This window comes from Xiphophorus couchianus, chromosome 11 (assembly GCF_001444195.1).
Source record: "Xiphophorus couchianus chromosome 11, X_couchianus-1.0, whole genome shotgun sequence".
Lineage (NCBI taxonomy): Eukaryota > Metazoa > Chordata > Actinopteri > Cyprinodontiformes > Poeciliidae > Xiphophorus > Xiphophorus couchianus.
The window spans coordinates 4,390,371-4,402,218 of NC_040238.1; the positions used below are offsets into that span (position 1 = coordinate 4,390,371).

An 11,848-nucleotide genomic window follows, 5' to 3' on the forward strand; every position below is an offset into this window, starting at 1 on the left:
GGTGTAGAACTGAAAATAACTTTTTTTTTTATTGTTGTACATTAAGAAGAACAGTAAAATAAAATAAAACATGTTTATAGCCAGAGTTTTTGGTCAGGTTTTTGCCTACTATATGTATTTGCCCTTTTCTTTCCCCTTCAGCTGCAGCTTGTTAGCAATCAACCACCTGCTTCTTATTTACTAATCACCTCCCAAGCAAATAGTTTTCAATTCACTGGGCTCACTGGCAGATAAACCCCCTTCTTTGATGACTATCAGTCGTCTCAGTGGGTTCCTCTTGTGTTATTTGTCCTTTTCATGTTTCCGAGTTTAACCACTTTTCCTGTAATGAAAAATATCTAAATTACAAGGCTGACCTACTACTTTCTGGACTTGGATTTAAAGTGGAAACAATTTTTCAGAAGATAATGGAGTTCAATAAAAAGTCATTTCAAATGTCCTAGGTTTTTATTTTCTAACACCTTTGCCTTTACGAGAAACCAAAAATAATGCTTTAACTCTGGAGAATTGCTGTAAAGTTCATTTGACTTTTCCACAAACAATGAGAAAATCAGCCATTTTGTTGCAGCCAAGAACATTTAGTCAGAAAAGCAAACTGAAGCGCGTACTGGCTAGTAAAACACTTCAGAAACCCCAACAAGCTTTCCACAGTCAAACCAAGTATGACTATGTTCTCCACTACACAGTAATGTTAGCATGTTAGCATGCTGAAAGTATGTGGGAGGGTTTGTGTTTTGAAAACTTCATAAAGCTGCAAAGAATCAGTGACGGAATCGGTGATTTAAGATTTAAGAGATCAGCATCATTCCACTAGTTACTTCAGTTAATGTTAAATTCATCCATTTTTATTCAACATCAGCCTAAACTACAGTGAGGCAGTAAAGCTAAATGTAAATGAAGCTGCCCCACATGAAGAAGCCGGCTCGCATTTATTTGCTTAGTACTTTTTTCCCCCTATTTATTATTTTATAAAGCTGTCATATGTGTAACTGTTTTTAGTTTTGCTTTTTGGCAATGTGATGTAACTTCTCCTTCTCTTTTCAGTTTGTCAATATAACAGGAGTGTGTGTCACATCACATACTGACCCAGGCTGGTCAGGATTTATTTTAGCTTGAATTGCAGGAAAAAAACAAGACATTTAAGTATTAATTTCTTATTTTTATCCATTGTGTAGCTTTTTTTTTCATTGGTAAATTTTTGCTGAAAGGGGAGAAACTTTATCAAATGAAGTCAGTATACCTGATGCATTATAAAAGTTGTTTAGTAACAATAGTATTTCTCACTATTGTGTACTAAACTACGTTTGTCTCCCAGAAATTCTTAGCTGTAACTTCACTGTACAGAAAACATCCTGAAACATTTATATACCGTCATGAGCTGAACTAATTACGTCACGCTGAACACGGGGCTCTCTGACCTCAAACGCTCTTTAATCTTATTTCCAACTGCGGCCGATTAAACAGCTTCTGTGCTGCAAAGGGAAACAGAAGGAAGATTGGGAGGGGCTTGGCTTGTTTTAATTGGTAGAAACATTTCCGGTTAGGAAGATGGACGGCAGAAGGAAGCTCTCTGCCTCAGCCTTGGCTCACGAAGAGCTCATTGTTGCGAGACGTGCAGAATAAAGTCGGGGGATCTGGTGATCTTACCACAGATTGACCTCTGATGTCATGAATGTGGAAAGAGGTGGTCAGTAGGTAGGGTGTGTTATAATATCACCATAAAGACAAGGAAGGACACAAGATAAAAACGACATTTTTGAAATATTGACATGGAAGGAAGGTTAGCTGGTACATTACCTATTGTTCTCAGCGCCTGTAAGGAAATATCCCTCACAAAAAAACATTATGTAGGCAAAGTACAAAAGATTTAATCTTTTTGAACTTAGATTAAAAGTGGGAAAAGTTAATATATTAAGTTGTGCATTTTTCCACTTTAGAGAGTTCATACTAGCATATTGTGGTTGATTGCTTTTTCAAGACAAAAATATTTAAAAAATTACAAAAGGCCAGTTTTTAATCTGCAGAATACTGAAAAAGAGAAGTCAGATTTATTATTTATCAACAAATGTATAGTTTCAGTCACAGTTTTTTTTACACTGCACCATTTTAAACTAACATGGTTTGATTTTATTTTAGGTTTCAGAGGAAACTGAAAAACACGTCTGCTTTATGTGTGAATATTGACCTTAAAGTATATTTGGTTATTTAAAAACTCATGAACTGCAGACCTTTTTTAACCTGCTTTAATGTTCACTTGAATTTGTTTAATTTCAGCTTTTCAGCCAGAATATTTTACTTCAAACTGTGTTCACTCTTCTACAAACCCAGCTTAACAAAAATATATTTAGAAAAAATTGTTACATTTAAACAGGACAATTAAATCAATTCTCTTTACACTCATTTTGCTTTCAATTATTGAGATTATTAATGTTTTGATGCTGGTTAGAGGAGCTGATGCTACACAAACACATGGTGTTGTTTAAACTGTAGGTTGTTATAGGATTTAACCCTTATTGGTGCACATGATTCATCCCTATGTGACAGTAAAACATTATACTGCCGTATTTGTGTTGTGTTGCGTTTTATTGAAGTATGAGACGTGGTTTATGTTCCAGCAAATGTTTTTCGGGGGATATAGAAAAAATAAATGTTGCAAATTTGTTATACCGTATATAACTTGGATAGCAATGTAGATAATCTCATATTACTCTATAATGAGATTCAAAGAGTCATTTTTACATGTCGAGTATTTAAAGTGGTTTCAACAGGCTGGTGTCATGTATTTTTCAGGTCATTTTATATCAAGTAACTGTTTTACCTCCAGTTGTTAAAAAATGCTGCAGTCAAATTTATTTTAAATCATGTTTGATATAAACATGATTTGAAATAAAATTGACTTTGTAATTTGATGTCTTGAAATTGGGCCTCTGTTTCTTTAAGAAGCTCCTACTCTTTAAGACACTTTTCATCATATAAAGCTCAAAAATGTGTTTCAATACTATAATTAGCATTAACTTTAAATCTTTAAATCTGTAAAGCACGATTGCCAAATTAACTGGATCCATTTGGCACAACATTACAGTGTGCCATGTGTTTTATACTGTTTTTAAATAATGGCCTATTCCATTCTGTCACCATTCCTGCTGAATGTGTGGGTTTGTTTTAATGCAGGACTCTGTTCCACTCTCACCTGGACTTCTTTCACTTCTAAACAGTAAAAGCCTGAATGTCAGAGCAGGATAAAAGCTGCAGCTGTGGGAGAAGCAGACTGTCAGACAAAAGTAAATGGAGTCATTCTCCAAATCAAGGCCAGCTCACTGGACTGCTGCAGTTGTAACCCAATTACTCCCAGGCCACATGTTTTCAGAGCTGGGACGTCCTGCAGCAGAGGGAAGCCCTTCTCTCTTCTCTGCAGTCACCCTATAAAACACAGCAGGCAGAGAGAAAGAGAGTGGCAAGGAGAGAACGATGAAAACCTGTAGGCGCTGCTCCTCCTGACTTCAGTCTAAAGATATCTTCAGATATTTTGGTCTAGAGTGAAAGCTGGCACATCCAGCCGTTTTGTGCATATGGAAAAATGATTGACTATTCTAGCAATCATTGTAAATTCAACCACAGCCAGATTCATAAAAGAGGTGTGATTAAATGATTTACTTTAGTTTTTTAAAGAACTTTAAAATGTATATTATTTTGAAAACATATTGAAATGATCTGATGAACAGGATGTAAAACTACTATTTTATAAAGAGGAGAAGAAAGAAGAAAAGCACAGAGTAAAATATATAGCACCAATGAAACTAAAGGAGACTCCACATCTATAAAGCAGGGCAGCTCCAGGGAACTGGAACCATGTGGTTTGCAGTGGAGTTTTTTGTGTGGGGTAATTAATGATGTGAGGATGAGGTCTTGCTCCACGGATGTGTGTGGGTGAATTTACAGTCTTTGCAAATGAAACCACCTCAGTCCATCTTCCACAGTTACTCTCTGAGCTGACAGACAGTATTTATCCCTAAAGGTCAGAGGAAATGTTATTACATAAATGTGGTGAGAAGGCATTCTAGTTTTCATTAACACATTTTATTAAAAGGGCAATCCAAACTGACCAGAAAAATGTTAATTTCCAGTGGTAGGCCCTGCTGTGAGTTTTGTGGATTTTTTGTGTTTTACAAGCCGACATATAAATAAACAGGATTTATTAAAGTTAAGTTACAGTTTAATCTGTTGTCTTGTTTCCAAAAATCTTTAAACATCTTATCTGTTGCTAATTTTGAGTTTTACTTACAGATTCTGTGTAGTTCTCCTTTTCAGAATAATTAGGTCACAGGGGGAATCCAGGAAACCGTATTTTAATTTTAAAAAGAAAATGCAATAAAAGAAAATCAATAAATGATCAATGTTTGTCAAAATCCAAACAGCTGCTCTTTACAAAGTGAACACAGGAGAGAGTAACTAGGAGTACAGAATGCAGTACAGTACAGATGGCTCACAGAGTCACTACTGCCATCTACTGTTGGCCTTGGGTATGACACAGCAGACCACAAAAAACTATCAGTTTTTCATTTTTGTGCTTTAGAAAATTTAGATTTATATAATACATGATGCACAAAAGAAAACTATTCTGAATAGGTGAATCTTAACAAATCAGAATAAGAATCAATAGTTTTATTCAGTAATTCAGTTCAAAAAGTGATAATGAATCTACATAAAACAAATTTCTCACATAATGATATATGTTAAGAGTTTATTTCTACTTATTGTGATTATTTTGGATCACAGCTCAAATTAGAGGCATGAAACGTCAACTACTCTGTAATTGTTCATTAGCTACTTTATAAGTAAGAGTAATCATGATCTGACCTAAATTTGTTATAAAAGTATTACTGATTAAACTTTAGATTTAATAACATAAAGCTACATAATTTTTAATCAGTAATACTTTAACAAATTTAGGTCAGATCATGAATCCTTGGTTAATGTCAAGTTATCATAACAAAGAGATTTTGAATAATGTCAACTTTGTATTAAAAGCGTCATGATTTACCGAATGACACTTTATGACAACAGTCATAAATATTCATGAAGACTCACTCCTGTTCATGGGTTCAGGTGTTATGTCATGTTTATGACGATGTCATGACATACTTATTCACAACCCGTCAAATTAAGTGTTACCAAATAAACTATCAAAATCTGCTAAAAGAGAAATAAATTATTGTTCCTAAATGTTATTTTGATAAATAGGTTCAGTCGCTTACAGAAGTCCTGGTTGCTACTGATCTTTATTCAGTATTTATTCAACGTCATTTCCAATTTATTGCTCTTCTATTTATTCAACTTTCTTCTCATCATTTGAAATTTTTTCATATCATCTTTAATCTCTGAACAGTTACCAAATACATATTAGGCCCACATTTGTTTCCCTCTGTGTGATGCTAATACTTACATAGGCAGCAGTTCGACTCTAATCACACAACTTCCTGTTGTTCAACAAATTAAACTTATTTTATAGTCAGTTTTATTGACTTGAAAATGTTTTACAACATTCTTGCAGGGTTTCAGCCCCACCCAAATCTGATATCACTGTTTTGTAACAAAATGCAAAATGTTTAAAATACATATTCTGTATTACAAAATAATACACAGTAATAATGTGTAAATAGTAAAATATGGAGACTAATGCATTAAAAAATAAATGACATCCTATTTGAAAATCCAAAAAGATGATTACAAAAATTACTTTTAAAATACTGTACTTGTACTATAAGAGAGAAAGCAAAATATATGTCTAATTATTGATCTATACACTAATATTTATATTTCATTTCTCTGTAGTTCCATTCATGAACTGCTGAAAATGTTTACACTTGAAATGAAAGGTTTCTTGTTTCACATCCATCCCTTCCTCTTCCTAACCATCCCTCTTTCTGGCAGCATGATTCACTCTGACATCTGAGTAAATTATTTCCTCCTCAGCATCACCTGAAAGAAGCAAAATAGACACAACATAAAGGATCTTCATTACTGTTAATGATTTAAAAAAATGTCAGTGATATCATTTCCTCACCTTCTGTGATAGTTGTGGAGCTTCTTCTTATTTTCAGTTTAAACAGTTTGGCACCAAGAAACAAAACCAAAAGAAGAAGTAGAACGGTTGCACCTGCTAAGACGATCACAGCTAGAAAATGTGACTCTAGAATAAAATTAGACATCAAGTCATGAGAAATATTTATGTACCATGAAGACTTTTTTATATGGAAATGGAAGAATAAATTATGCAGAACATTTTATTTGGAAAATTTTCACAGTTTGGGAAAATAATTAAAGGGGAAGTATTATGTTTTCCAACTACATAGTGCTATTTTATAGCACAATACAGTAACTTAATTTCAATATTATAAAACTTTTTCTATGAAATATAACTTAAAAGAAATTTGACATTGTAATTTAACTCCTTGTAATTAGGCCTGTATCTCTTTAAGAAACTCCTGGTGTTTGTAAAGCACGGCCTTCAGGATGTCATCACAACATGGCTCCTCTATTAACCCTTTCACAACATTTTTACCAGCATTGCACTGAGAAGTAGCTCCTATAATGAGCTCAGCAAAAGCACAATTTCTCCAGGTGTTTGCTAATTGCTGCTGGCTAGTCTGAAGGAGCTGAGTGGAGGAGGAAGCTCTGACTCTTGGAAACTGCAACTCTGCAAAGTAGCTGCACCTCGAAAACATGTTGAAGCTGAATGGTTGCCATGGAGATTAAAGGACTTTTCAAACATGCATGAAATAATTAGTTGATTTTACATAACACTGCCCCTTTAAAGAAAATAGAAACAAAATGGAAAATAATCAAACTAAATATAAGAATAATAAGAATTACCTTCACAACGTGAAAGATGGACAATGATCTGTTTACTGCTGATTTTGTTCTGAACTTTACACTCCAGGTTTCCTTCCAGTTGACCATTTAAACTGATGGTGACACTTCTATTATATCCACTAGCAGGTTTAGTGTGTTGCAACAGATTATTGTCCAGAGAAAAAGAGAACTGTGTGTCGTCTCCCTCTGCTGAGCAGCTGACTGTCCTCTGCTCTGGTGACAAACATTTCTGAAATATGGCAGGTTGTGAAACTGGAGCTGAAAGACAAACACAGTTAAAAGTTTGTTTTTCTGTGCATCATTTCAGAAAAATAACTGTTCTCTCACATTATTTAACAAATACAATTATGATTTTTACAAAATGCAGTTAAATTTATCTTTAAAGACAAAATAAGTTAAATACACAGCATAAAACTATGAATAATGTTCCCACCTGTAATCTGGAGACTGATGTTGATTTTCTTGATGCTTTTACCATCATTACCATATAGATCCATCTGATAAACTCCAGATTCATTTATTATGATGTGACCACACTTCACTGCTCCATTCATGACGAATTTGCAGGATTTAATGTACTTGAAAGTTGTTTTCTTACATGTGTTGTTTCCACATCTGAAAAGTACTTTATTATTTTTCATTAACGTAATCTTTGCAGTTTGAATTGGAAGGTAAAATATCAGAGGTTCTCCAGGTGCTACATAACACTGACATTCTTTATCACATTGAGTTATGTTGCATTCTGATATCCCTAAGAGAAATTAAAAACAAGCAAATCATAAGTTTACAAGATAATAGAAAAACATTGAAATGTCTATTGTTTATTTGAAATGCAAACATCCATAACAATGGCAAGTAACGGGCAACATTTTTAAATATATGATATATAAATGTAGCTTTTGCTAAGTTTTATTAAATGACAATTTCAGTAGGATTACAAAATATGAAAACTGAAGTAAATTTCATTTAAAATCTTGGATTTAACAATTACAAATGATCTGATTTATTAACTTAAAATGTTATTAATTGAGTTAAATGTACCTGGTGCCAAGATCACTGGGACCAGAAATGGCATAATCATGTAGATGAAAATCATCGTCTGTGAAGACAATAAAAATCATGATCAAATAGTTATACATAACAGATTTTGTTATCCAAACACAAAACACTGACATTTAAACAGATTAGTTTGTTACCATATGTAAGAATAGACACAGCATATAAGAATAATATCCCTAGACGTTTTGATAAAACCAAGGTGATGTTATAACTTTGGAAGCTTTTCGATAAACATTTTGGATCAATGGATGTATTTATATTTCTAACATGTCATCCTTGAGTGATTTCATGGAGAAATCTCGTGAAATTAGATACGAGGTAAATCATCCTGTAGCTTCTGATGAAATATTCAGCACCATTCTAACATTTACACAATACCTAACAAATGCTTCTTATTGGGGAAAAACAATATTAGGAATTATCAGTTTATTCTGCACAAATTTAGTATTTTTGCAATGATGTGATTTATTTCTTCAAGTTTTTGTTTTTAATTCTTGCACCTGAACATAATTTCATATTTTGTTTGTATGATTACATCATGTCCACAAATTAAATCTGATCAAAATGTTCTACTCAAGTTTTCTGTTCTTAAGTTGCTTTTTAATATTTACTGTTGCTTGAATAATTTTGTGAATGACTACATTTTGTTTCTTTTTGTATCAAAATATATTGAATTATTACTCTTTCAACTTCAGCAGTTTTCAGCAAATTGACCCACATCTGGTTTGAGTGAAGATGAACTAAAACTTTCATTTCTTTTTTAATCAATCTCTCGTTTTACAGTGTAATCTCTAACAAAAGGCTCATATCATGTTAATAGTTTGTGCATGATTTGAATTAAATGTTTTCTAGACAGAAACAAGTTGCTTTGTGTACTGATTTTAATTCCTATGTCATTAAAAAGCTTTTAAAACATAAACCTGTTAATGCCATAACAGCAGCACTGCGGCTCAAAGGAAAGCTCTCCAAAGGGTTGTGAATACAGCCCAAAAAATCATTGGCTGCCCTCTCCCCTCACTGGAGGACCTGCACAGCGACCGCTGTCTAAGAAAAGCACAACACATCACAAAGGACACTTCTCACCCCGGACCTTCTCTGTTCACACTGCTGCCTTCAGGCAGAAGATACAGAGCAACCAGAACCAGAACCAACCGTCTCAGAGACAGTTTCTACCCGACAGCAATAACAAAACTAAATGCAATCAAAAACAACCATTAATCATCATGAATGATGTATGTGAGAATGTGGCTGTTTTTTGTTTTTTTTTTACCAGTTATTTGTTATTTCTTACATTATGTGTGAATTGTGAGACAGTTATTTTTTATTTTTAAGCATATGCACTGACTGATGGCACCTTTTAAATTTCGTTGTTCTTGTGACAATGACAATAAAGATTTATCTATCTATCTATCTATCTATCTATCTATCTATCTATCTATCTATCTATCTATCTATCTATCTATCTATCTATCTATCTATCTATCTATCTATCTATCTATCTCAGACAAAGAGGTTTTGTATATTGATAATTAACTCTGCAGAGTGTAAAATATGATAGTGTGTCATATATTAACTCAAATCTCACAATACTTAACTTGTTTTTCATTCTAAATACTCAGTGACTTTTCTGCCATCGGCCATCTCACCAAAGATCTCACTCTTTCCAAACCTGCTTTACTTTATGAGACAGGAGCTGAATGTTAAGAAGTCTAATAAAAAATGCATTCAAATTAAATGTGTCATCTTTAAAATTTTATATGCATTGTTTATTGTGTTTTATTTTTTCAATGTCAGATAATAAAAAATAAAAATTCCTTTATTGGTGCAGAAAAGATTTGAACGTATGTCAAAATACATTCACCTCTTTTGTATGACTTTAAAAATGTGACATAAAAAAATAATGTTCTAGAAAACAAAACATGAACTTCTTCTCATTGACTAAATATTAGTATAGTAAATATGATTGAAACTAAAAATGATTATATATAAGACAAATAAAATCATACAAATCTTTAAATCTTTTTAAACAAACATATATTGGCTGGACAAATTAAGAAATAAACTCTAAATGTATAACACTTAAAATAGCACTGTAAAACATTGCCTCCAAAACAAAAGCCAAACTAATAAATGAAACAATAAATAATATTTAAATCTAGTTGGTTTGATAAGAGGATAATTTCATTCAGCTGTGTTTCATCTGCATAGCCGTATAGTAATGTTAGTAATTATTTTTAAAATGTTTCAACCAAACTACTTATAAAATATGCATTAACTTTTGGAAAATAAAAGTATTGACTTCAACAAGATATATGGTTGGGCTATAAAGGCTACATGGTCTGCAGATTTTTGATTAAAAAGTAAAAATCACTTCAGTATTTTTTTCAGATTTTTTCAGACTTACATGCGATAGAAGATCGTCGTCTGTGAAGAGGTTGGTTAGTTTTCCACTGCAGTGAGTTTAGCAGAAACCTTTATCTGTGGTCTGCAGGGAAGTGAAAAAGCTGCTCAGTAAACGACGACTGAGTGGCTACATCTTTATCTCTGATATTTACGCCTCGAACGCAGCCAAACAATTATTACCTAGAATGAAATATTTATATCAAAGATTATTGTGCATTTCATTATTTTTTGTTCATGTTTGAGGATTACAGCAACATCAAAATTTGTTTGAAAACATTTTTTAATGCTTTTCTATCATGGAGGTGAAAGATAGTCACAGTAAATAGCCACTAACCCACTTTACATAAAAACGCTCCACACTAAGATCATGTTTAATGTCAGAAAATCTTCCAGGAACAAAAACTTTTCACAAAAAATCACCTGGCCAAGTAAAACTCTGATGATAGTGTTTCATCAGATATGAACATGCTGAGTTTAGACAAAGTTTTATATTCATGAAATAATAGAGAAAAGGTTCAAATTGGTTATCACTAATATTGAGTTATCATTATTGTTTGTTGTCTATTTCTGATTTACTGTATTGTAGAAATGCAACAAAGAAATAAAAATGGTTCCTACTGACAAGATTAAATTCAGTTCATAAGACTTTTAACGCCTCATTATAGTAATACTGTCGGATTATTTATTTTTTCAGAAACTTAATCAAGTACATCACAGTCATTAAATACAATTTTATTCAAATTAACATGCATTTGTACAATCAATAAAGTGTCACATCATGAGAAAACTTTAATTCATTTCAATCGGCTTTAACAGTTTAACATTTGTCTTTTTGGCTTCATTTCCTCTTAATTAAATGGTTTTAGTTTGTTTAAAGGAAGTGCAACGTCAAACCTGAAAAGCTATTTTGATACTTGTTAAAACCACATTTTCCATTCTCTGTTTGTGTGCTTACTGCTAATGTGTCACACCACCCTGTTTATTTTTGGGTGTTAAGAAGAGTAAAGGCTTTTATTTGAATTGGTGCACAATAAAAATTGTTATGCCAGAGAGGAATAGCATTGTTGTTGTTAATGTTAACAAATGTATAAAATGACAACGGATAACATCAAACCTTCATTTCCACAGCAAAAGTGTTCAGACCTTCTGAATATTTTCACATTTTGTCACACTACAATCACAAACCTCATGTGTTTAATTTGGGTTTTACAAGATAGTTCAACATAAAGAAGTGCATAACTGTGAAGCAGAAGAGAAACATGGCACCTAGTTAATAACCAGAAACAACAATTTATAGGATTTAATCCATGTTACAAAAAACTGTTGCCTGAAGACCTCAGATGTTTGTTGGGAAACATTAGGGAACAAACAGCATCATGAAGACCAAGAAACACATCAAACAGGTCAGGGAGGAGGATTGCAGACATTTATGCTGAAGGCACTGAACCAACATCCCGACCTTCAAACATCTCAATGAGCACCGTTCAATCCAACATCAAAAATAAAAATAGCA

At 32.8% G+C, this 11,848-nt stretch overlaps 1 protein-coding gene across 1 annotated transcript; it reads right to left on the reverse strand.

Moving 5' to 3' along the window:
- Positions 1–5,908: 5,908 nt before the first annotated feature.
- On the reverse strand, positions 5,909–10,376 carry LOC114153211 (uncharacterized). The gene is made up of 5 exons (XM_028031604.1): positions 10,337–10,376; positions 7,915–7,972; positions 7,307–7,624; positions 6,874–7,131; positions 5,909–5,979 (listed from the first exon to the last, which is right to left on the reverse strand). Exons 2-5 carry the CDS (start codon positions 7,967–7,969, stop codon positions 5,909–5,911), a joined length of 702 nt encoding a protein of 233 aa, XP_027887405.1. The 5' UTR covers positions 7,970–7,972; positions 10,337–10,376.
- Positions 10,377–11,848: the final 1,472 nt, after the last annotated feature.

Bases quoted from the DNA above. Each gene is read 5' to 3' on its own strand.
- LOC114153211 (XM_028031604.1), bottom strand. From the start codon at position 7,969: ATGATTTTCATCTACATGATTATGCCATTTCTGGTCCCAGTGATCTTG. The intron at 7,625-7,914 runs GTACATTTAACT...AATTTCTCTTAG, and splicing joins CCCAGTGATCTTGGCACCAG to GGATATCAGAATGCAACATA. The intron at 7,132-7,306 runs GTGGGAACATTA...TTTGTCTTTCAG, and splicing joins CATCAGTCTCCAGATTACAG to CTCCAGTTTCACAACCTGCC.